Source organism: Sparus aurata, chromosome 3, assembly GCF_900880675.1.
Source record: "Sparus aurata chromosome 3, fSpaAur1.1, whole genome shotgun sequence".
Taxonomy (NCBI): Eukaryota; Metazoa; Chordata; class Actinopteri; order Spariformes; family Sparidae; genus Sparus; species Sparus aurata.
In genome coordinates this window covers 2,450,775-2,475,565 of record NC_044189.1, presented here as the reverse complement: position 1 = coordinate 2,475,565, position 24,791 = coordinate 2,450,775, and the positions used below count along the sequence as shown (strand labels likewise).

The window sequence follows — 24,791 nt, the reverse complement described above, 5'->3', positions numbered from 1 at the left end:
ATGCTAACATGCTAACACCTCTGCAAAATGATATCTTTGACATGTTTTCTCAGACGGTGGAGTATATTATAGAGAGTTGTTGTATTGTGTCAGAGAAGAAGGACAAAGACAAAGATGAAACACATTTTATTAACCATCATTCACAAACACAGTTTCATATGTTACCAGTCATGAAAAAGCAACACGGCATGCAGTCAGAACAGATTTCTTACATCTTCTAACTGGTGTTTAAATCCTGGTGGCATCAATCCACAGTGAGTACACATTATCTCGGTCTTTGCTGGGAAGTTTAATACAGAAAAATATATAAAAACCTGGAAATATACTGTTCTTATGTTAACGAGAATAAAATATGTGAATGCATCGGTCACGGAACTGAGAGCCGGTCAGGGAGGAGGACAGCAGGAAGGGAGGGAGGAGTGAAAGCTGCACATTAAATTAAAAAGAGAAGTTTAAATGAGGAGTCAGACGAGTGAAAGTGTAAATGAGGGTTGGTTAGCTGAGTTTGAGGCCGAGGCAGAGAGCCAGCTCGTTCTTCTGGATCTTTCCGTCTCCGTTGATGTCGCAGTGACCCATCAGGGCCTTCCTGAACTTGTCCAGGTCTGTGCCGCTGATGCTGGGCTGGAGGAGGGTCAACACAGAGGTCAGAGGTCAAACACAGCCTCACTGCTGATGGAGGCAGTAACTCTGCTACATTCACAGGTTAACTTAAGTGCCTCGTTACTTTCAGGCCTGTAGTTCATCTGATCCATTAAACACTGACTCAGTGTATCAGGTAAAGTCACATCAGTATATTCATGATGGTTTTACCTTCACCAGCTCCATCATGTCCTTGACAAATCCGTCCACTTCAGGTCCCTCCAACGCTCCTGTCTTACTCTACATGTACACACAGTGAAGAGTGTCTAACATTATCAGGAGACGAGACAAATCTAACTATTGATAAACTGATCTGAGCCCTGAACCATCTCCGTTTAAAAGTGACAGCTTAAAGAATTAAGAATTTAAAATGAACTGTGGTTGTATCCAAAGTTCTTGTGTATTTTATGGAGCAGATGAGGAAACACTAACTGTTCAGCATGTGAAGGAAACTGATCACAATTAAGCACAGAATATATATTCATATTTTAAGACCTGCCAGTCAGGTGGTCTCCTGGTAGATTGAATATAAGGCCCATGAAGTTTTTTATAATGCCAAAAGACACCAAAAATTGTAGACAGTTGGAAAGAAGAAGATTCAGACTTACAACATCATAGTGAGCGAATATCTTCTCAAAGTCTCTCTTCCTGTCCTCCTGACTGCACGCCTGACAACAGAGATGGCAAAGTGAAGTAATAAAACATTAAACAGTAACAAGAAGACAGCAGGAACGTCTGCAGCCAACATAAAAAAAACATGTTTATGGAAAAAACAAAAAACATTTCCAGAAACTTACGTCCATCTTAAACTTCAGTAAGAAGTTTTCTTTGAGGGCCAGGATTCTTCAGACAACAACAAAGACAGATTATCCTCATTTTAGAGTTTAAATATGAATTTAAAAGACGATCAGATGGTCTCATCAGTGATTCTCCTTCTGGTCACATGACACACATCAACAGTACCTGGCCAGGTCGTTTAAGTCCAGTCTGCCGTCCCTGTTTTTATCAAACATCTTCATCTGCAGAGAAACAAGTCAGATTTAACCCTCCATGATAAAACGCCGTCAGCAGAGTGGATATGTGAACATACTACCATGGTGTCAGTGTACTCCTCCAGTTTGTCAGCTGTGATGGACTTCCTGTGTTGGAGGAAGAGGTCCTGAAGGAAGCCCTGAAGGGACAAAAAGGACACAATGCTCACTGAGGCTCCCGTCCTCAGATCAGTCTGCAGCAGAGTTCAGCTCTCAGTTACCTTCAGCTCGTTTGCAGAGATGTAGCCGCTGCTGTCTGTGTCGTAGTTCCTCCAGATCTACACCAACGAGACACAAGAGAAGCTCTGACAAACACAATCAGTACATACTGTGATGATTTGTCTACTTTTCTGTTCTCCCGATACGTCTCATGTTCATCCTGAAGGTGATGATGGAAGACAGAGAGCTGGTGAAACTGGACAAAGATCCTCAAAACTCAATACTATCAGATCAAGAGGATATTTAGTTTGTATGAATAGAAGTTTTGGTCTGATGGAGGCTCCAGATTTCCAGTTCTCCAGTTTGATTTTACAGTACACCAAGTTAGTGTTGGCTGTCCTCCTCCAGCAGGGCGTGTTGACCTTTGACCCTCACCCTCATGAACTCCACGCTGTTGTCCAGCGGCGTCTCTCTGCGGAACAGAAGCAGGAAGTTCTCCTCCTCCGGCAGCATCACGGTGGCCAGCTGGAAGAAAAAAGAAGATATTTACCCCTGAACACATCGTCAGCATTCAATCAATGAATGTTCTGACTATGAAGAGGAGAAACAACCGTCAGCTCACTGTCACGTCAACACCTGAACATCAGAAACGTCTGAGGGTTGAAGGGTTGTCGTACCTGTTCCAGGTGCAGGCGTCCTTCGGCTGCAGCGTTGTGAGCAGACGTGAATCTGTCGCTCAGTCGTCTGATGTCGTCCTCAGTAATCTCCTCCCTCTGAGAACGACACACACTTCAGCCCTCATTTAACTCTGATTTAACTGAATGATAAATGATTAGCACACAAAAAATATCTTTATCAAACCAATACTGTATAATTATGACTCCATCTGACTTTGCTGCCCCCTGGTGGAAGTGTTTAATAAGACACGATCAGAAAACCTGCACATGAATATATATTTGTCTTAAATTTTACAGCTTAAAGATTTAAAGAAACGTGTCAGATCACATAAAAACTCTACAAACTTAGACGCTCAAGAGATGAAACGCCAAAGTTCAGATATGAAGCTGGATGCTTTAATCAACAAGAGGAAGTCCAGACGATAAACATAAAAACAGCCTCGTTCTTTACGTCTTTACCTTCATCCCACATTTTGCCAGCGTGTGTTGGAAGAAGGCGTCCAGCTCTTTTCCCTCGATGTGACCGTCATCTACAAACACAACCAGGCTTCTGGTCAGAACGGAGTCTTTCCCTTCTAAATCTAGATTCACAGATAAACTTTATTCTAATAAATCCAGAGTGTCTTTATAATATATATATATACAGAAAATCTAATGATGTCAAAGTTGTTGTTTTGCTTCAGGCTAGCCAGTGAAGCTAACAAAGCTAACAACAGGCGACAAAGAAGAACTCTGATCTATTACTCAAAGTGGCGACAGAAAACTTTTTAGAACAACACAATTTAGACGGTTCCACTGTGTTTACATGTGGCGGACCCTGCCACCTGTGTTCTTGGGATTTTATGTTCCCCTGAGAACAGCTTGTTTATTGACCTATGGAAGTTTGTTTTATTACCTCATTAAAGAGTTTGAATTTCTTCTACAAAACGACATAGTGCCTCTTTAATGGTGGACCACGTGCCACAAACCAGTATGGTACTGTTAAAATGCAGGACGGTTCTGTACGGAGGCTCTGAAGGAAGGTAGGAAAAAATATATTCTGGTGATTTACGCCCGATATAAAGAGTTTCCTCCCCTGTACCCGCCATGCTCAGATTATGATAAATCTATAATAAATAGCCAAAGGGAACCTGACAGCGGGCCACATTGGGCCGTCCTGCTCTGGTGTTTCCAAGCTGTGTTAAGACAACTGGATCATTATTCAATCACTGAGTCTGTAATAGAGACGGATCAGCAGATCAGCTTCCTCTTCCTGGTGGCAGGAAAAACTGTGCAGAGATAACGAGGTTTATATGGACACAGATGGATTCAATATTCTGTAATGATGATACACTGAAGCAGAAAACTGTCAAAATCTGAAGTAAAAGTCCCATAAATGTGTTTGAGTTCAGAATATATGGTTATATTTTATATTTCGTTATATTTTTGTGTATTATTGTCTTAATCACTTTAATATAGCAGCTGATGCATTTTAATTACGTTATAGAGAGAGGGGGGGCTTTTCACTTTATTAACTAAATCTTTAAAAATAAATATATTATATATTATAATTTATGGAATCTGCTATGTAATCTATGAGCAAAGTATCTATGAAGTAGCAGGAAATGAAAATACTCGAGTACTTTCCTCCACTGGTTCTTATCAGGTATGTATTTTTGTGTTGGGCTGCAATTCAGTTAGTTCACTTTTGATATAAAACATCTAAATTATGTTGAATAATGTTAATTTCTTTACAGTATCAGGCTGCATCAACAGAGACGACAGACGATGTGTTTATTGAAACGGTTCATCTTGTTATTCATCACAAGGCTTCATATTTAAATCTATATACTGGAGGTATTCAATAAACACACTGACGTCAGACTCACGATCACTCTTCTTACCGTGTTTGTCAAAATGTTGCCAGATCTGTAAGAATCGAGCGGCGTCCAGACTGTCCAAGGCCCGGTCCATGGTGCTGGAGAACCAGTCCAGAGGTCGAGCTGGGGACGACGACGCTGGAAGAAAAAGTAGAATAACAAGAGAAAAGATTCTTCCAGAGACGTGAAGTGAGAGAGAGAGAGAGAGAGAGACGATGTTATCCACTGAATCCAGCCCAATGAGACTGAAGACGGATTCAACAGCTGGTATATGAAGAGGAGAGAGGGAGGAAGAAGAGGAGGAGGAGGAGGAAGAAGAGGAGGAGGAGGACACAGAGAGGCTGTGAACAATAAAACAGTATTTATTGGTATAAACATACAAATACAGAGATGTCACATTTCCAGGCACAGAAACAATAAAAACATCATCCAACTGAATTTCTTTAAAAAGATGATTTCTAAAAATTATTTTCCGATAAAATGAAAACCGTCACCGCGAGTCACACAATGGAAATCATTGATAATAAATCAGATTCTCTGCTCATAATACAACAATATTTAACTGATATAAACTCCATTTATTTTATAAACAGAACCAATTCAAACTCGGAGGAATGTTAGTACATATTTACATATTTACAGGGATACTTAAACATCAGTAAGTGCAGCAGGACATGATCAGCAGAGCGGTCTGTGATAAAAGCTGCGTGTCACGGTGACGATACAGCAGCGTGTTCAACATCAATCTGAGCACGATCGCAGAAAATAAAGACGCTGAAAGGAAACTTCATCATGTTATTGAAGGTTTAGATGAATTGTTTCTGCTGCGTTCACATCATGTTGGACGTACAGGAGCTAATAAAAGGATTTTAATGTTTATGTCAGCAGACGAGTGGAGGCGGCTGACGGAGGTTAGAATACAGTGCTGTGACATTAAAGCATCATATTAATGATCTGGGCTGAAATACAGACTTGACAGGAAGCTCTGTAACTTTTCCTGTCGACAGGTGGATTCAGATGTTGACATCAACAGAATTTACAAGTCAGAAAATGTTAATCACAATAAACCCAGTCACCAGAAGAACATACGCTCACATTTGTTCATGTCAACTGATTTTTTTTTTTTGTACAGCTTTCAACCACGTCTCACATCTGTGTATCAGTTTAACTGTCAGGTTTCATTCACATCAGTCCTGAAATGTTTTAGTCCTGTTTAGATCACATGAAGCGTAACTTTGCTTTAAAAAGTTCTTCATGGATTCTTCTTCTTTAGTATCATTATTTATATTATTCACACTGTGAAGACTGAGCTAACTTCTTCTGCTGATCAAGTGAACTGTGATGGAGTTGAAAGCTGCAGAAAACGCTCAGAGGGAAACGACACAACAAGTGTTACAATATAAACATTTACTGATTTCATGTTTCTGATTTTTCCCCGACGCTTCATCACCTCTGTGACTCTGACATGAACTAAACCTTCAGCAGTTTTTTTTTTTTTTTATCAGTTTAGCAACATAAGCAGTGAAAATTAAAACAGTTTTGGACTCGTTTGTTTCATCTTGAATAAGATATATATATATATATTTTTATATATACACACACACACGCGTATATACTGTATATCTGAGGTGGGTGCAGCAGATTAGAGGGTGACCTCTCTTTGGTTTTCACACTTTCTTGTTGGTCTTTGCAGGATTTCTCTTCTATCAGCTGCTCCTCATTCTGCTGTTGTCTAACTGTGTGTGAACTGTTTCAGTGAATGTTTGCAGGATTAAAAACATGTGTATGTGTTGACTGATGTCCCCAGAGGACCTGCAGCTGGAGGTCACTGACTCAGTGAACCTGCAGAACAGAAATAAACAGTAAAAGCAAACTGCTGCGGTCTGGACCGACCCGCTCCTCCTCCTCAGTGTTTGGGACTAAGTGAGCTCTTTACAGCTGTTATCTCAGCGGCTGCAGATTGTCTCTGCACCAGATAAAACCCATCGGCTCGGCTCTTTATGGTCCTTTTAGAGCTGTTGACAGAGACGCTAATGGAGCTGTTCTGGTGTCCATCTGATGGGAGTGCTGGGACTGATCCAAGCTCATTACACTCATCTGATAACAGCACGAAGTGTGCACGAGTCTTTATAGTGTCCCCTCACCAGGAATAATAAAAAAGAGTAATCATTGTCCTCGTCTCTGCTTTTCACTGCGTGTGACGACCTTAAAGTTTCTCTGACAGTTGAGCGCGAGTCGACAGGCTGTAAACATCTTGTTGGTATCAGACTGAAGGAGGGTCGTCTGAGTCGTCCTCTGATCTGTTGTCAGACTTGAGATCAGTGGCCGGAGATTCAATCTCCTCCTCAGCTGGACTGAGATCAGTGTCTGCCTGAGACGGAGGACTCACTGAAGAGAGAGTGAGAGAGAGAGAGAATATAAATGAAGGAAACTAAAGTGAGACTAACAAACTAAGAACAGTAAAAGTAACTGAAACTAGGAAAAATAATATTTGACTAGTAAACTTCAAATCCTGAAAACAGGAAACACAACATCTTGAAACGAGATGGGACGGAAACAAGCAAAACTCAAGTTAGACTGAAAGAAAAAGGAAAACTAACTCTGTATAAACTCAAAAGGTCTTTTTACACCGCTGCACAGAACTTGGACTTCAATCCCCAATATGTAATATGTGAAATATCGAACCGTAGGCGGGGAGGGACTTGGTTCGCTCCCGGTCGTCTTCATTCGCAGCAGCAGGACTGGCTGAACTCTTCAGAGACGACCACTGTCGGCCACCGGCGCCGGGTTCAACCGCTGCACCCGGTGTCTCGAACGCATCACCATCCAGAGGAAACTCGACTGCAGGCGGAGAAGAAAAAACTCATATATCTACATCCACATCATTAAACAGTCCGTCCACTCTGGATCATTAGTTTGCTGCAAAACTGAAACTGGAAGTGCTAAAATTAAAATGAGGCTTACAACATAAAACAATGAATTCATCAGAAAAATGTATTATTTCAAGGTTTTAATGAAGAAATGTGCTGCAAAGATGCTTCGACTGATTTGATGACAACAGTTTTACCAGATGCAGTCTTCTCCTTTCACACAAAATGATTCAGAAAAACACTTTTGTCTGCAGATTTCTGGTCTGAATTGAATGTTTAATTCAGGAAATAAAGTGACGCAGGATTAAATAATAAGCTTGACTAAACTCTGTACAGTTTGTCAGTGTGCTGTGTAATAAACGCCTCTGCAAACGTGTCAATGAGCTTTTCTTCTTGTCTCTTTGATTTTAAAAACACATGTTTTTACAAAAGACGACCTGCCTTTCTGATTACAGAGAAGAAACGCTGCTTTAAGGAAAAATACTGAGTTCCGGTAAGCGTTAATTACACAAGTCGGGTGTTAGTTGGACATATCAAGTGCAGGCTAGGACCTTTTGCTTCAGACGTACTGTGTGTGGAGGCGTCAGATATGGCCTCCAGAGCATTCATTAAAGACGCTGTCACCTGATAAATTGAGTGTTATATTTTCAGCTATGCTTCGATGACGCAGCGCTGAGTCATGCAACCTTCATCATTAAGAAAGAAATATCCAGCAACCAAAAAGTCTCTCTGTCATCGACCTGCGGCTGCTTTTACATTCACTGAGATTTATTTCTTTCAATGATCAATGCATTCTCTAACCTTTATTAAAACAGCACCAACATCAAACTGTTACTATGAAACCCTGTTTATGAATATAAGGAGATACTAACCATCCTGTGGAGACGGGGGTGCTGCAGGGTTGCTGCTGGTGCTCTCTCTCTCCTGCTCTGACGGCGCCCTCTTCAGGCGAGGAGCAGGAAGTGGTCCTCTGGTTGCTGCAGGAGCCTCAGGAGAGTCATCTGACAGACAGAGATCAATAACACCACTGGTTTTCATTTCATATCAACACAAAGACTGTATGAATTAACTGAATGTGTGGTGTGTAGAAGAAGATCTCTGTTGTCTCTCTGTTGTCTCTCTGACACTGAACTGGTTTGATCTGTCGCGTCCCTGTTTCATCACCTACCAGTTACGTACGAGCTGCTCGGTCTGGGACTGGTTGGACTGGAGGGGCTGAGAGGCCCAGAGGAGCGAGGACCCAGTTGAGGTTTGGTGGCCTGGAGAGGAGGTTTGGGTGTGACGGTGGGTGGTTTTGACCTGGGAGCCGGCTCTGGTCTGGACTCATCAGAGTCTGCTGGAACAACAGGAGGGACGTCTGACTTGGCTGCAGGAAAAAAATGATGGTGAGGCATCAAACTGACAGGCTCTTATTTTGGAAGAGCTACTACTTCCTGATTACACTACTGAAGTGTAATTACTGTAAACAAAATCACACATTGTGAAAACATGGAGTCATGTGTCCAGACATACTGTACACGATGAGGCTGAATCATTTAATGACAACAAACTGACCTCTGTCACCGTCCACCTTCTCCTGCACGCAGAGAGACTCAGACTGAAAACAGAGACAAAGAGTTTTTATCGTGATGAAGTGAATGTTGAGTGTAGGACGTGTAGCACCACCACCTGCAGCCCACACACACATGCTGTCATACATGTTGATCCATAAGCTCCACCCACCTTCTTTACAGCCATTCTCTCCTGCCTGGCCTTCATCTCAGCCATCAGGTCCATCCCCATCACAGGAACACCAATATGGCGGGGGATGTGGGGGTTCTCCTTCTTCTCCACGTTCTCCTCCTCTTTCTCCTCCTCGGCAGGTTCGGCGGCGGTGGGAGGGGCCTCCATCTCAGAATCTGTCTGGTCCGTGGACGGAGCCTTGTGGAGCTCCTGATGGGGCTCTGCTACAGTGGCAGGGTTTCTGGCAGGCGGAGAGGGTGGTGTCTCCGGTGTCTCCTCAGTCACTGGGCTGACAGAGGAAGAGGGTGAAGAAGTGGAGGAGGAAGCAGGCGCGGGTGGAGCGAAGGAAGCAGTTCCGTGGCTCTTCTCTGAGCGGGATGTCCGGGATTTGATGAGGTTAAAGAAGCCGCTCTTCCTGGATTCACGTTTTTTATCTGCGCCGTCCGGCGGGCTGGAGGACGGACCTTTCACTGACGGAAGTCTAGAGGAGATTCAACATGATGACAAGATCAGAAAACTTTATACATTTATGAAGACTTAAAAGCTAACACGAGAAAGCATCTGGTTGGCTGCCAACACACCACCGATTATCTATTAACGTGGGTGTCACAGGATGAGTGGATGAATCCTGAGATATTCTGTGATTCATCTCTTTGTGTAGACGTTAAAACTAAAAACAAACTAAAGAAAACAGTAATGTCACTTTAAAGAACGACTCACTTGAAGCTGAGTTTAATGACTTTCTTGGAGAAGAAGTCCTCCAGGCCCTCGTCCAGCTTTCCCATGATGCTGTTCTGCTCCGCCTCTTGTGGCGCCGAGCTGCGGGAGGCCGCCCGCTGAAAGAACCGAAAACAGAAACAGCACAAAGAAACTCAATTACATTTAATTGCATTTTAGGTTTCTAGTGAGTAATCTGAACAGAGGAAAATAAAACAACCACGACTGAAGAATAAACTGCACCATCTCTGTCATTTGTAATCTGATCTACTCACAATACTACCAAGTTCAAGATCATGAGTATTTAATGATGCAGGTGTTCTTCAAAAATATGTTACTGGTACTACTGGACATGTTTGTGTTCGTCCTGAACCAAAGACATAATAAAAAAAAAGAAAACAAAGCAACGTGGAGTCCTACAGGTGGTCGGCTGGGTTTCGTCCTCTTCGTGGGTTTCGGCCGACATTTGGTGCGATGCTCCAGCGTCACGTGTTCCATCGGCGGCAGCTCGCCAAAACAGACAGGCTTGGAGTCCAGTGAGGGAGGAGGAGGTGGGAGGTCTCCGTGGTTAGCCTGAGGAGGAGGAGCAGGAAGTGGAGGGTCCTCGACGTGGATAGGAACTTCCTCAAGAGCCTTGTCCAGGTCAAACTCCATCTCTGTCAGGCAAACAGAAGACAAAGCCATGAGGGAAAGTTACAGATGAATAGTAACGAGCAAAACTGTTCATGGAATCAAGACACACAGGAATGAAGGACACGTCTTAGTAATCAAGAATCCAAGAAAGGAACCTAACACAGGATTTCACTGCAGTTAGCTTGAGCAGCGTTCTTACAGACAGGTTAGGAAAATAGGTTCTGTATGAATCTGTTGAAGCTGACACTTGTATTGACTTCAAACTAAATGGCTCACCGAACGCCACAGAGACAGGACGCAGCATCCGGACCAGAATACTCTTCCTCTTGGATTTAGGAGTCATCTGAGGAGGAAAAACAGCTTTTTGATTCTTTGACAAAGTAAAAATTCCAGCTGGGAGGAGACGTGACGGCTTTACTGTTCTTGTTTCAACAATAAAGTGTGCTACACGTTTCCCACCATGCAGGTGTCCATTTCCTCCAGCTCATGTTTCTGGTCCCGGTCGTGGTTCTCTGGCTGCAGGACCACCTCATCCAGAACCTCCGTCTCCATGTGGGGCTCGTGGTGCAGCAGAGGCTGAGACTTCCTGATCAGATGGTCGGCCTGGAGACAGAAGGAAGGAGGAGGAGGAAGGGATGAATAGACAGAAAACAGTCAGACAGACAAGAAGACAGATAAGAAGAGGAGAACACTAACCAGAGTGTGCTGTGATCTGGACAGAGACTCCAGGATGTCGTCCACGATACGATCAGACAGCAGAGACGCCATGCTCAGCTTCACCTCGCTGTTTCACACAGAGACAGAAACAAAACGCTCATGAAGAGAAAAACACTTTTAGTTTTCAAAATCTCCATCTGATCGAGATGACAAACTGTATAAATGTTAAAACGTTAACAGGCACTGGTTTATCTGTTGAGAGTTCAGTGTTATTAAGAGGCAGATCCACTGCCAAGAAAACTGTAGGACCCGACCAGAACCAAACCACATCTCAGAACCTGGTCCTGACTTTATTGTCTCCCTCTGCTGTGAGTCAGAAACTGGTCTACTGGCTTCAACACAGATGGCAGTGTAACGCTGAGCAGATAACAGCTGCTCTTCCAGGGAACTAATAGAGATTTATTATGTCTCACTTTTCAAGACAGAAGTTACAAAATGCTTCACAATAAGAAGCTTTAAATATCAGACAAATACACTGATAACTAAAAGGGCAAAGGACAGAATTTACAGTACAGAAAAACCTTAACTAGAAGTATAAATAAGCCACTGAAGTTTATGAAAACATGTCAAACTAAGTTGGATTTTACACATTTGGTGGAAGCGGATCTAGTCTGTGTAAACATGGATCCATGTTGTGTTGGGATTGGATGGGATCAGAAAGAAAAGATATTTTGTCTGGTTCTTTAAACAAACAGCTGAACTCACATATTTTTGTTAAGACGTTTACATTTTAATCAGATGTTTTCCAGCTGTCATCAGAGACAGATAAAGATCTGTGAAACGTAACAGATTAAAATTTGTGATGACTTCAAACAGAAGTTTTAACCACTTTCTCAGTTCTGTTGCAACCACACAGATCACAGCTGATGCCTCCACTAGAGTTAAGACCACCACATAAAGTTTTCGTGTTGACGATGTTTCAGTCTTTCCTACATTCAGTTTGCACAATGAGGATCAGCACACGGGGACGTTACAGAAAATCTATTTGTTACAGAAGCACATGACCAACATCTGGTGAGAAAACACATGTTTATCACCTTGAAATCACACATCAACTGCAGTAACTTTGCTGAACACTGGCCTTGTTCTCCTGGAGATCTGGGTCCTGGACTCTGATCACCGTAAGATAAATAACCAAAGACCTGACGAAGCTGAAGCTAAGCTAAGCTAAGCTAAGCTAAGAAACACACACGTAGCAGATCAGACCTGATCTTGTTGATGATGTCGACCCCGGACTGCTCCAGCAGCGTGGTGGTGATGAAGCTGCGAGGGATGGTCATCCTCCCCGCTCCGGACTTCAGGAGCTCCTGGCGAAGGCTGCTCCTCTTCATCACATGAGGACACAAACCCTCAGCAGCGTCCACCATGGACACCAGCATCATCTGAGGACATAATACAGTTTAAACTCCACATCACAGTCAGGTTTGAATTCATGTTGGATGGAGAATCATACATAGCTACAGTAGAATGAATGTAACTGTGTCAAGGCTGGTCTGAGCTCAGTACCTGCAGCTGTTCATCCATCACTGTGGCAACCTCTCCAGCCATCGACTCCAGTTTGTCCTGAATGGCTCCGACACAAGCTCCCTTGGACCCTCCACTCCTCAGGTGGTACAGGTTGGGGAGCAGCTGGAGGGAAGAGAGCGTAGAGAGATCATTGGAAAGGTTTTTTTCTACTTGTATGAGTGCCTAAACCACCAGATGCACATGACATGAAAGCAGCTGTTTTCAGTGTCTCAGACCAGGAGAGAAGATGTAAGTGTCATGTCCTCTTACTGTCTTAGAGTTCCTGGCATCTTTCATGAGGTTCTCTGCCACCTTCATGTCCTCCTGGACCGAGCTGGTCTCTGTAAACCTCAGAGAGTTCAGGTGGTCCTGCACCTTCACACACATCATGTCCATCATCTGCAACACCGAGAGGTCAGAGGTCAGTCAGCAGCCAAATAATGGAGAATACAAAATGGCAATATTGTTTGTTGTATGTATTAATGTGAGATCCATGTAAAGCGATGAAGAGACGGTTTAATCTGCCACTATTTTCTAATTTCTTCAGTTGGAGCGAAAAACAGCTGATCAGCCATCAAGTAAAATGTTCAGAGCGTATGTGGAGAAGGTGTTTCCATCTTCCACGTCAGCTCAGCCTCAAACTGTTTTTAGAAATTGATAAAGTTTTCCCAAATGTAGTTTTCATCAACCTTTTCTAATGCGATACCCCAAAAAATGTGTGTGTGTGTGTGTGTGTGTGTGTGTGTGTGTGTGTTGCAGTGCCTGCCTGCTGTGTGGTGGTGGTGACTATTCCCTGCTGCAGCCGGTACGCCTGCTCCTGCAGGTATTTACGCGTCTCATGGTTCCTCAGCAGGTACTGCTCCATCTGCATCATAAAACACAACACCAACAAATTAAAGCTCTATTCTTTAACTGTCAATACCATATAGGAGAATACAAACAGTGCTAGTTAATATTGATCCATATTTTAAAAAAACACAGACAACAACCTTCAGAAGGGCGTCCTCGGTCTTCTCTGGGCTCGCCTTCAGTGCCTGAGCAGCGTCCATGATGGGAATAGGCATGAAACGAATGGTGTAGTTTCTGATCGGGAGTGAAAAAGAAAATAAACATGATCTTCCATTGTCGGGCCGGTGCTTACTGTGTGCAGCAACACCTTCTTCGGCTCTGGCAGCTTCATACTCACTTCTCCAGAGCGGCTGCGACGTCCTGAAGACCCTGAGGACTGATGTTGTTCCTGTCCCACACTACTGTCCTGAGGACAGACACACAAACCAGAGAGAAGAGAAGACAAACAGTTCATCTGAATGAAAAAACTGTGCACCTCTTAAAAAGATAAAACTGCTGAGAGGATGAGTTATTTATTCATGCTGAATTGTTTCAGCCTGAGTGTCACACTGGTGCTTTGTGTTTCTACCTCTCGTCTCTGATCCAGACAGAGATCACTGTTTTCTAAGAGTTACCTATAGAGACGTAACCTTTATGATTAAAACAGTGCAGGAGGATCTTGTTTTCTTGCTCACCTGAGTTTGGTGTTGATCTGCAGAGCCTTGGCCAGCATCTTGGCCCCCATGTCTCCCATGGCATTCCCACTGATGTCCAGTTTGGTCAGAGAGGTGTTGCTGCCCAGAGCGTTGAGGACGATGGAGAGGTCGGACTTCAGCTTGGAGTCAGCCAGGGACAGAGAGGTCAGCGGCTGCAGGGGGAAAGATTTTATAAAGAGTCCAATGAATGCTTCAGTGGAAAATACAACAATGATGTTTAAGAGGTAACACAAGAATGAGGGAACACAAAGACAGATCCAAGACTCGATCTGATTACAAAAAGCACCTTGACGTGATGTGATGATAAAAGTTTCACTCACTGATTCCTCCTCTTGGATCATGTGAACCAGGTTGTCCAGGACTGGAGCCACATTCCTGGAGAAAGATGAATAAATAATAATAATAACTAATAAATAATTACCAACTCTTTCATTAAAAAAAAATCCAGTGCTGGAATTTTGTGTCTTGTCCGTTTTTCACCCACTTGGACTTGATGTTGTTGAAGTTCTTGCCCAGTGAAAGGTGTCTGATGGATCGGTTCTTGGCCAGCCAGACCAGCAGGGTGGTCAGATCCATGTCAAGACCTGAACACAAGCAGCACAGAAACATGAACAGGGGCACAACTTAAAGTCAGTCCTGTGAAATTGTACATGCTCCAGATCTCAGATGTCCTCACTGTTGTCAGAGATGTCCAGACTGGAGATGTTGGGGATCTCAGCGATGCAACCCTCCAGGATCTGAGAGCCCGCTGAACGCAGCTGAGAGCAGGAGAGAGTCAGAGCTTAAAGTCAAACTCTCGCCAAAAAGCAACCGCGGCTGTATTTGTGATTGAATACAAGTCAAACCTTCGTGTAAAAGCATAATTAGGATGAAAGAGACACATAAGATTTACCGTAGTAAGAAGGTTTTTGAACTACTCACCGTTGGAGCTGGATCTCCGGCACGCCGCCGTCATGGCAGGAAAAAAGTGTCGATCCCCGAATGCGACCAAGAGGAATGGTGGACCTACTACCTGTTAGGTCGCACTTGGTGATCGACACTTTTTGTCTGCCATGACAGCGGCGCACTGGAGGTGCTACTGCTAACATGTGTTGTCCAAAAACCTTCTTTTTAGTAAACTCTGTGTACACAAACAATGTTCTCAATGCTCGTGTTCATGTGTAGAGACCCTGGTGATACTACCAGCAAAGTTTCATGTTGTGTCGAGACTTCTTACTGTTTTAAACAGAGAGATTTCGATGCTCGTGTCAGAGTGCCCCTGCACCCCACTGAAAATTAGCTTGCCCGAAAACAAAACTACGGTAAATCTTTAAAGTCCATCTTTCTTCAGAATTATGCTTTTACACGAAGGTTTGACTCATATACAATCACAAAACACTTTAATATAAATACAGTCTGTCAGTGTTTCTGTTTGTTTTAGCTTATTCACCACTTCCTGCATGTTCTGCTGTTGTATGAATCTGAACAGTGGTACAGTGTGTTACAACAGCGTGTTGAGATATGTGGAGGTTTTACCTCACAGCAGCTGAGATCCAGAGACACATCACTGAGGTTCGGGTTACAGCCGAGTCCCAACAACAAAGATCTGCAGAGAGCAGAGAGTCCTCAGACTGTCACTCAGTTTCATAACAACTTAATGAAGGCAGGTTCATTTATCAAGCTTGATATCTGATATTTTTTAAACTAAACAGTAAAACAGGAAACAAAATACCGTCTGGTTTAGACTACAGGAAGTCAACTGGTAAAGACATTCTCTGTGAAATCAGGCTTCAGTGATATTTTCTTACTTCAGAGCGTCCACGGGCAGTTTGGTTCCCGACAGACTGACTGAGCTCAGAGCCTGAGAGCAGCTGAAGAACTGCTTAAAGGACGAAGGGATTTCTTTACACTTCCTGTGTGAAGGTGAAGAGAGACATAAGACAAAATCAATACTGTACAGTTCAGGTAGCAGCTCTTAAAAACACTTCTTACACTTCCAACAGTCTAAAGTAAGTAGTCGTCTGTGATAATATTGGATATGTTCATAAGCTGGTGTGAACTGAATATGTGACCTGTGAGAGAAGACGGTCTTTGACATGTTGAGGACAGACAGATGCTTCAAAGATCCTCTGAGCAGAGACGCACACACCTGAAAAACCCACAAAAGTGAATTTAAGCAACAGAGACTGAAACTGCACAAAAACTCCACTAAACTCAACTTCACCTCTTACAGAATGTTAAAACCACAGTTAGGAGGAATATAAACATGGAATTATTTACTGCTACAACATCCAAGAGGCTGAATGTTGTGTTTTCACTTCAGTCTTTATGTGTATCAGAGTAAATGTGTGTGTGTGTTTGTGCTGCTTTTACCAGCTCCAGAGAGCAGTCACTGTTGGACAGATCCAGAGTCTCCAGACAGTTTGGGTGACTCAGGAAACTGTGCAGGTTCTGTGCAGAAAACACAAACACATTAGACATCTAGACAAACAAACTCAACACATCAGTTTGTCTCCACGTTGGATATGGCAGAAGGAGGGAAGGTGCCTCTCACCGGCAGGTCGTCGCCTCTCAGCGAGTTTCCCGACAGGTCGAGGTGTGTGAGGGTGGAAGCGACAGCCGGGTTGGCACAGAGAGCCTGACAGAGGCTGTTCACACCTGCAAGAAACGACAAACATATACTCATGTAAAAATAATTCAGAACGGGAATAAAGTTTACATCTTTGTGCTTCTGCGTGTTCACCTTTAGGAGACATGGAGGTCCTGGAGAGGCTCAGGTGCTTCAGACCCATGGGCAGTTTTGCGAGTTGAGCACTCAGAGCAGAAACACCTGCAGAAAGCAACACACATCCGAACGATGACGTTACTGGACTTCACAGAGCTCCAACACGGCCACTAGAGGGCGCAAGACTACACGTAAAAGCACTGAATATCTGCATGTTTGATAAAGCCAAGTGTAAAAGTTGTAGCTCATTTTTAAAACAAATTCATGAAAAGAAAATAATGTCCAGTTTCAATAACGTGGACATGAAAGAGAATCAAATATGTGGAATATTGTGGAAGAAACAATTAAAAGATTATAAATCAATCTGTCTTTGAGACACGGACTGAAACCTGTCATATAACATAAACAACGAAGAGGGTGTGTGTGTGTGTGCACATGTCTTGACCTTTGTCCTCCAGTGAGTTGTTGCTCAGGTTGAGTGTGTGCAGCGTGGAGGCCGGGTTGTGTGACAGAGCGCCGGCCAGCTTCTGAGCAAAGTCACTGAAGAAGAGCGAGAGCAGTAACAAACCGTCAGTGAGCAGGTTCAGCTGATTCATCACATAAGATTTCAGCTCTCCTCACACAAAGTCAACACACACACACCCACACCCACACACACACACACACACACACACACACACACACACACACACACACACACACACATACACACACACACACTTGATTCCTCAATGGACTTTGGATCGCAAACACTCTACTTTACTCTTATTTGTACAAGGAAGCAGATAAAGAGAAATAAAATAATAAAAGTGTTACTATGCACTGATTAGTTGACTATTAACAGAAACAAACGTGACGTGTGTTCTGTTATTTGACCTTCTGAGCCCAGCGTTGTCCAGAACCAGCTCCTCCAGCCGGCTGGATCGAGACACCACTCTGAGGATCTGTTCGTACACATCAGTCGACTGGAAGGAGGAAACAGACACACACCTTTTTTATCTCATATTAATCAGTGACATTTCATAGAAGCAAAAAAAAAAGTCCCCTTAATATACATCGTACTGGAAGTGACCTAAGTTACTGGCTTATTTCCCTTCCTGCCTGCCCATTACAAGTGTTTCTACTGTCACATTTAGATCATTTCAACAGCTGTTTGTATCAACATTACCAGTTTGTAGTCTTTAGTGGAGAGTTTGTTGAACCACTGGTTGTGCTCTAGAGCTGCGATGATCGCCACCAGATCCCTGCAGGGGAAACAAACACAAAAACCTTACAGACACAAATACAAAAAAGAATACAAATTCATCTCATTTATGTGACAAAGTGTTTGTTTTGGTTGCACCTATTCACAAAAACAGAGGGCAAGAGCGGCTGACGTACCTGTTCTCCAGGTGCACAAAGTCCTGCAGGTTGAGCTCTCTGGTGTCCTGGGTGAGATAGATGGTGTCGACATCCTGAAGGAGGAGAGGACAACAACAACAGGTGAGATGAGAGAATAGCTTCATACTGCAGTGTTCAGGTGCACAAAGCTTAACTCAACAGCAACACAGAAAAGTAAAAACAACGACAACAGACAAACAATAAATCCATTATAAAGCAGAAGAAAGACACGCATACATTGAGCACACAAAGAAGAAGGAACAACAGAAACAGGCAGAAACACAGGACAAAGAACATCAAAACAACAGAATGTATAAATTAAAGAAAGATCAGGAAACAAAAAAGATGATTTCAGTGTAAAGTACCGACCCACTGGACTTCCTCTCTGTATGGCAGTCCCAGGTAATCACACACACACCAGTACTGATGAGAGAAACCACCTGCAACAAGTCACGATAACGTTTAGTACAGAAACTTTTAATTTAACTGGATCTATTTTTCACATTTTTCAGCTGATTTACCGCATGGTCCCAGATCTGTGGATCCCTGCTCGTCCCAGATGGCCTGCAGAGCTGCCGTCCTCTCCGGAGGCTTCAGACTCAACTTCTTTATCACCTTTCTTCCTTACAGAGAGATGCAGGGGAAGAGAAGGAGGGAGGAAGAAATAAAGAGAAATATTAACATCTAAATTTGATCTAAAACTCTTTGTGTCTGGTTTTTCCTCCCACAATAGTTTCCACACGCTTCATATCTTCAAAGAAAGGAATTAAATCAAAACACAACTGAAAAATGTAAATACTGCATGAACAAAGAGAGAAGAGATGCAGGGAGGGAGTATCCAGGAGGCCCAGTGTTCACTATTTAAGAACCAACAGACAAGTAACACTGACCTATTTTAATGATCGATCAATCAGTCTATAGCATGTAAAACTGAGAAATATGATTTAGTTATTTACATTCAACGTTACACTTGATTTGTACAGTTTAAAATCTTCTTGTCTTCTAAAAACTAAAGTGACAGTTTGGTTTTGTGTCTGTCCAGCCCTCTGACAGCCCCTGAGGTTCTCCCTGTCTCGGTGCCGGTACCTACACAGGTGAGCTGGCGGGACGGATCCGGTGCAGACAGCTGCCGATGTGAGCGATCACCTCGTCCACCTCCTCCACTGAGCTCAGCCGGAGGCTCCACGGTCCGCGCTCGTACTCCAACACCAGCTGCAGGGGGCGACACACTCAACATTATAACATGAGAGAGTCAGAGAGCTGCTGAGGGGAGAACATCTGTCCCTGCTGGCTTTACCATTTGGTTTCAATGAAATAGACCAAACAGGTGAGAAGTCGGAGGAGAACACAGTAGACTTTACAGACAGAGGTTCAAGTTCACACATTGGGAGGATTTTGTTTGTTTGTGTGTACTCACAACACTCTTGTGTACAAGTTTATCCGATAAATCAATCTTCATTATCCTCCTTATCCTCCCTGACATGTGGGTGGTGTTGAAACACAACAGTGGTTTTGTTGTTGTCGTGTTATGTGTGTAACTTTTAAGCTTCAGTCCAGATGTGGTCAGCTGTGTGTGTGTGTGTGTGTGTGTACCTGAGTGGGCTTGTTGCTGCTGATTCCATGGATATCCAAGTAGCTGAAGGAGTGCTCGACCTATAATAAACAAGAGACAGATTACGAAACACGGCCGTAAAAATATGTCAAATGAATCTTACATGTTGACATTTTCTTTACTGAGTCATTAAAAGGGCAACATGTTGAGGTTTGGGAAAATACAAAAACAGCCTGTTGGCTTTCCGGGTTTGTTGCTTCAAAAGATCACAAATGGAAAGTCATGTGTCCCAGAGGAGAACTTTATTTCCCACAATGTGAAGACTTCTCAGGAAAGAAAACTAAAACTGGTTAACGTGTTCTTCATGAGAACTTTTTCCAGGAATTGTTTACAACACACAGACGGATGAACGTATGAAAAGGAATCTTTCATTAAGTGGGTGTAGAGAGATTTGGGTGAGGCAAACACACTCTGAGGTGTTTTCATTCATACGTTGAGCTTCTGAGACACAACTTTTGATTCATTTTTGGGGGCTTCAGGCTTCGATTTCACAGATCAAAGTAGAGGAAGAAAAGAAAAGCTGGAGAGAAAGAGAGACAGAGAGAGAGAGAGAGAGAAGGATGACATGTGATGTAGATTAGATTGTATTTGAGTCCACAGCTGGTTTTCAGAACAACAACTGAATTGAACAGATGGGCCTAAAGGTCGCAGCCAACCAAGACTGCTCTGTTAGCACATGTGACTGGCCGCAGACTCTGACGTGCACTTTACAGTATGTGCATCCACTTGTACCTCTGGTCTGAAGTTCTGAGTTTCACTGAAGGGAAATCTTGGTGCAACAGCTTAATAATGTGTTTCGCTAATTGATTAATCTGCCTGTTTTCATGATTGATTGTTAAGTCTATAAAATGTAAAAAATAAATATGCCATCACAGTTCCCCAGAGTCCAAAGTGACGTCTTTAAAAGTGCTTCTACTGTCCAACGAACTGTCTAAAACCCAGAGACTCTTCATTGACTGTCATAAATGACAAAGACAAGCAGCTCGATTGATGAACTGGAACGTCGACTGTGAGCCAGACCTGATAAACCAACATCAGTGTTGGACCTCACTGATGCTCTGGTGCCAGGTCCAACATCTGGTGGAAAGTCTGAACCCAGCAGAGCCGAGGCTTTTACAGCGGCAGATTAATGACCAGGATTTAAGAATGAGGTGTTCAACTATCACATACAGCTGGAATGTTCAGGTGTGTATACACTTTTTGCCATTTTGTGGATCGAGCAGACACACAGTACACAGCTCTTACTCAACTGTGTGGGGCAAGACACGTGTGCAGAGTGAAATTAATTCACAAGCATTTCATTGGGAATTGTGAATTGAACTTTACTGTACTATAGGAGGAACTACGTGTTGTCTCTCCTTCCTCAAATCACAGTCTCGCTTCACACCAGCGTCTTTGCTGAACAGAGCTAAACTAAAGTTCATGTTACTGTAAAAGAGGAGTAAAGAAACCAGAAGTTAAACACAACTGAGAATAAAGGAATTAGAGAATTTGGACATTTATTCATAAAGAATTACTCAAATTGACTTGACTGATCATCATGGCAGCTATATCGCTGAAGGCGCCAGCAGCCAGCTCGCTAAGTTCTGACTGCACTGACTCTCGTCAAGCTCCAACTCGTTTTGGAGTTTAGCAGCTTAAGATGAGATAATAACCTGTGTCACAATGTCCAATTAGAAACAAGCCTTTCTTAATGGAACATTCACTTCAGAAGCTTTGATGGATTTCTGTTATATATTATCAGATTATCAGAAATCTCTCAAATGCTCCTCAGTCAAAGACAACTATTGTGATGTACATGTAACTGCCTTTAAATCTAATTTATCAAAGCAGTTATATATATACTGATATAAGGCTGGTGAAGTTGGACAAAGACCGGGGAAAAGAAAAAAAATCACCGAGACAATAGGAATGTAAAAACACGAGCTCCAAATAGTCTGCAGAACAAATGTCTGGAGCCGAGTCACAACCTCACACACATTTCCCTTTAAATCCAGAGAGAGAGAGAGAAAGTAAAAATAAAAGTGGATTCTTAACTCGCTGCCAAGAGAGCAAGTGAAGAGAGGAAGGGAGGGAGGGAAACAAAGACAGGGAGGGAAAGAAGGGAGACGGCGTATGGGGAGTTATTAAAAAGAAAGTGAAAGATGGAAAAAGAGTGTGGGATAAAATTAAAAGAGTCACAATTTAAGAGCAGGATGAGGAAACAAAAGAAGAGAGACTATAAAACTGGGAGAAAGAGGAGGACGGAGGAGGACGGAGGTATAAATCTGGACTTTTATTTGAGAAAGTTATGAAAAAGGTAAAGTTAATAAGAAAAGTTGAGTGAAAGTTACAAAGGAAAAGAAGTAATGGCAGCAAAAGAAAGAGACAGAAAGTAAGAGGAAGAGAGAGGGCGAGGGGCACAGAGAAGCAGTGCCCCCTCCCCTCGTCTCCTTGCCAGCTGTTAAATTCCTCCATTGTCTTTTTTTCTCCCTCTGCTGCCTCTCTCTGCCCGGACACCGAGGAACAAACCACCCTCTGTTTCTCACACACACACACACACACACACACACACACACACACACACACACACACACACACACACTCACACTCACACTCACACACACACACACACACACACACACACACTCACACTCACACACACACACACACACACACACACACACACACACACACACACACACACACTCAGAATTTGAAAAACCACTGGCCCACTCTGGAACAACAGATCAGGGGTCAGCTGGCAGACTTTATTTATCAGAGTTTCATGTTGCTGTTTTTAGCTGAATTATCTGCGTCGTCAAACTACTTTAAACATACAGTAAGTTTGTTAAAAAAGGACTCTAGCTTCTCATGTTAACACTTTAAGTCGATCAATCATTTTCTAAAGAACCAATCACAAAGTTTGTTAGGTTGGAGACGGCTTGAGTTTACCCCGAAACAAGCAGTCAGTCTGCAGCAAGTCTTAAAATCGAGCGTTTTTAAAGGGAGTCTGGGACTTTCTCCTCAGCCGTCAAAGCCTTTATTTGTTACTGTTTCACTGCATTTATAAAATTTGACATAATTGCAATTAGGACTGAAACTGACGATGGAAATAGTATAGTAAACGAGTTTACTGGTTTCACATATCTCTGCAATAGCTCTTTCTAAGCTTACAATCAAAAACTTGTTTGGTGGAACAGTCCTGCTTCAAACTCAGAACCAACCAGAACTACATTCAGATCAATGATACCATCGATCAGCTGCACCTTTAGAGAAGACTTCACATATCATCTCACGCTTCAGCAGGATGGGACATTTCAATCTCCTCCACCCTGAAAAAACATTCAGTTTCAGCTTGAACGAACTCTGGAGCTCAGTTTCACTCTGCATCACACGTTCCCACTTATCTGTATGTTTGTGTTCTGATTCACACACTCATGTGTAACAAGCTTCACCACAGAGCCATTAAAACAGATGCTGAGAAAAAGGACAGCGTGAATATTTTTAGCCCCGTTTAACCCTGAGTTCACTTCTCTTTTATTAATACAGGAGAAGCTTTCTGAAGCTTAAAACTAGGAAGTTCACCAGTTCAGGCTTCAGTCTAAACCTAAAAAGGATTTTGTGACTTAAGATCGAGTGTTTGGTATTAGTTTAACCTAGAAGTTTGCTCTTTTGTAACTAAGAAAATGAGGTACTATCCTGTACAAAATAGTTAGACGTTACTCCAGAGTGTTTTAATTGTTGCTCTTTGTTTTTATTAACTTTCAAGAGAAAGATTTCGTCATGTTGTTTTTCTCTCTGTCCGTTGCCCTCCAGGTTGAACTTTTCTTCCTCTCACTGTTTTCCTTTCCCACAGGCTGTGTTCTCACAGTTGCATTGTGGGTAAAACTATCAGATGTCTCCATATGGTGGGATGGTGGAGAGCACGAGCACGAGGGAGAGAGGAGGGAGGGGAAAGAGAAGCGACATTATACAGTCAGATAAATGGAGAACTGGGAAGCAGAAGTGGAAGATTAACAGAGATGTTTCACTAAAGAACGATTCTGTGAGGAATAAAAGCTGCGATTAATCAAAAAGACAGTGAGAAGTTAAAATGCAGGCAATCAAAGAGAGGTAAAAGGTTAAATATGTTCCAAGTCTGCTGATATTTGGTCTGCAACACAGAGACAGTCAGGTGTCAGGACTTGTTGTGGCCTCTATGAAGAATTTAAAGCAAAAACAGAGAAAAAAAACAACTTGACTGTGGAGGAACAAGCAGCAGCATGTCTGAATGACCCGACAAGAAACAATCCTAAAGAAGCAGAGAGGCGACAGAGGAGAAGGGGGGAGGAAGAAAGGGAGGGAATGATGAAGAAGCAGAAGAGAAATATTTAGATCAGAGGAATAGGAAGAGGAGAAGGGGGCATGGACAGGAAAAAAGGGAGGCTGAGGAGGAGAGGGGAGGAGAAACTTGTTATGTGATCACATCAGATCCCTGACTACTCTACTATGAACTCTGTCATCATTATAGTATAATACTTGTATGGGGGCATGTTTGTGTTTGTGTTTTCTCAGGCTGAACAATAAAGTTATTCTATTCTATTCATTTTGATGTGAACTACACACCTGTAGTTCCATGACTGCATCTTACAGATGGACTGATTTGAACTTCCTCCCTCCCTACTTCCATCCCCCACACTCAGACCACACCCATCTTCAATCTCAACCTTCATTTTGATCTCAGCCTCACACCTCTACAGTTTCGCGACTGCATCTTGGACGATTGTGACGGCATTGGGTTGACAAAAATCTATCCACAGACAGACGGATATATCAAAACCTCGGAAAATATTTCTGCGGTAGCTCCTGATACAACAGGCGTCGCCAGCACCACTTTCGCCATGATGACACACACACACATGCAGATTTACTAACCTTGGAAGGGACCCGTGCTGTCAGCAGATAGGCTCGATGTGATGCCAAGGCCTGAGGATAGAAACAGAGACAAATGAGACAGACTGTTGACTGACACTTGGACTTGAGTCGCACTTATGAGGAGT

The 24,791-nt window shown here is 43.0% G+C and overlaps 2 protein-coding genes across 3 annotated transcripts in view; both read right to left on the bottom strand.

The window, feature by feature from the left end:
- Positions 1-110: 110 nt before the first annotated feature.
- LOC115579033 (secretagogin-like) lies at positions 111-4,631 on the bottom strand. The gene is made up of 11 exons (XM_030412484.1): positions 4,390-4,631; positions 2,966-3,036; positions 2,507-2,602; positions 2,265-2,354; positions 1,892-1,948; positions 1,733-1,810; positions 1,603-1,658; positions 1,437-1,482; positions 1,248-1,307; positions 811-879; positions 111-621 (listed from the first exon to the last, which is right to left on the bottom strand). Exons 1-11 carry the CDS (start codon positions 4,457-4,459, stop codon positions 496-498), a joined length of 819 nt encoding a protein of 272 aa, XP_030268344.1. The 5' UTR covers positions 4,460-4,631; the 3' UTR covers positions 111-495.
- Positions 4,632-4,709: 78 nt separating this feature from the next.
- The window catches only part of carmil1 (capping protein regulator and myosin 1 linker 1), a 28,708-nt gene continuing 8,626 nt past the window's right edge, over positions 4,710-24,791 (bottom strand). Inside the window, exons 3-39 of one of the 2 annotated variants that reach the window (XM_030412481.1) lie at positions 24,667-24,717; positions 19,752-19,811; positions 19,249-19,370; positions 18,680-18,777; positions 18,528-18,598; positions 18,159-18,232; positions 17,947-18,022; positions 17,655-17,743; positions 17,224-17,318; positions 16,797-16,883; positions 16,608-16,711; positions 16,427-16,504; positions 16,126-16,202; positions 15,862-15,966; positions 15,590-15,659; positions 14,751-14,832; positions 14,559-14,658; positions 14,395-14,449; positions 14,054-14,226; positions 13,717-13,785; positions 13,520-13,613; positions 13,297-13,395; positions 12,801-12,929; positions 12,531-12,653; positions 12,231-12,406; positions 11,004-11,091; positions 10,767-10,910; positions 10,584-10,650; positions 10,095-10,330; positions 9,678-9,793; positions 8,958-9,438; positions 8,790-8,832; positions 8,404-8,601; positions 8,108-8,236; positions 7,051-7,206; positions 6,600-6,753; positions 4,710-6,569 (exon numbers count right to left, since the gene is read on the bottom strand). In XM_030412481.1, coding sequence (XP_030268341.1) covers positions 6,629-6,753; positions 7,051-7,206; positions 8,108-8,236; positions 8,404-8,601; positions 8,790-8,832; positions 8,958-9,438; positions 9,678-9,793; positions 10,095-10,330; positions 10,584-10,650; positions 10,767-10,910; positions 11,004-11,091; positions 12,231-12,406; positions 12,531-12,653; positions 12,801-12,929; positions 13,297-13,395; positions 13,520-13,613; positions 13,717-13,785; positions 14,054-14,226; positions 14,395-14,449; positions 14,559-14,658; positions 14,751-14,832; positions 15,590-15,659; positions 15,862-15,966; positions 16,126-16,202; positions 16,427-16,504; positions 16,608-16,711; positions 16,797-16,883; positions 17,224-17,318; positions 17,655-17,743; positions 17,947-18,022; positions 18,159-18,232; positions 18,528-18,598; positions 18,680-18,777; positions 19,249-19,370; positions 19,752-19,811; positions 24,667-24,717 — 4,140 coding nt within the window. In that variant the 3' untranslated portion in view covers positions 4,710-6,569; positions 6,600-6,628. Of the gene's footprint in view, positions 6,754-7,050; positions 7,207-8,107; positions 8,237-8,403; positions 8,602-8,789; positions 8,833-8,957; positions 9,439-9,677; positions 9,794-10,094; positions 10,331-10,583; positions 10,651-10,766; positions 10,911-11,003; positions 11,092-12,230; positions 12,407-12,530; positions 12,654-12,800; positions 12,930-13,296; positions 13,396-13,519; positions 13,614-13,716; positions 13,786-14,053; positions 14,227-14,394; positions 14,450-14,558; positions 14,659-14,750; positions 14,833-15,589; positions 15,660-15,861; positions 15,967-16,125; positions 16,203-16,426; positions 16,505-16,607; positions 16,712-16,796; positions 16,884-17,223; positions 17,319-17,654; positions 17,744-17,946; positions 18,023-18,158; positions 18,233-18,527; positions 18,599-18,679; positions 18,778-19,248; positions 19,371-19,751; positions 19,812-24,666; positions 24,718-24,791 lie in introns of both variants that reach the window. The other variant, XM_030412482.1, reaches the window with a different exon arrangement.

What these genes read in the sequence shown, in the direction of transcription:
- LOC115579033 (XM_030412484.1), bottom strand. Translation starts at nt 4,459, where the DNA reads ATGGACCGGGCCTTGGACAGTCTGGACGCCGCTCGATTCTTACAGATC. An exon ending in ACAGCGTGGAGTTCATGAGG is followed by an intron (nt 1,949 to 2,264) that starts GTGAGGGTCAAA and finishes TCGTTGGTGTAG; the next exon opens with ATCTGGAGGAACTACGACAC. An exon ending in TATTCGCTCACTATGATGTT is followed by an intron (nt 880 to 1,247) that starts GTAAGTCTGAAT and finishes GTGTACATGTAG; the next exon opens with AGTAAGACAGGAGCGTTGGA.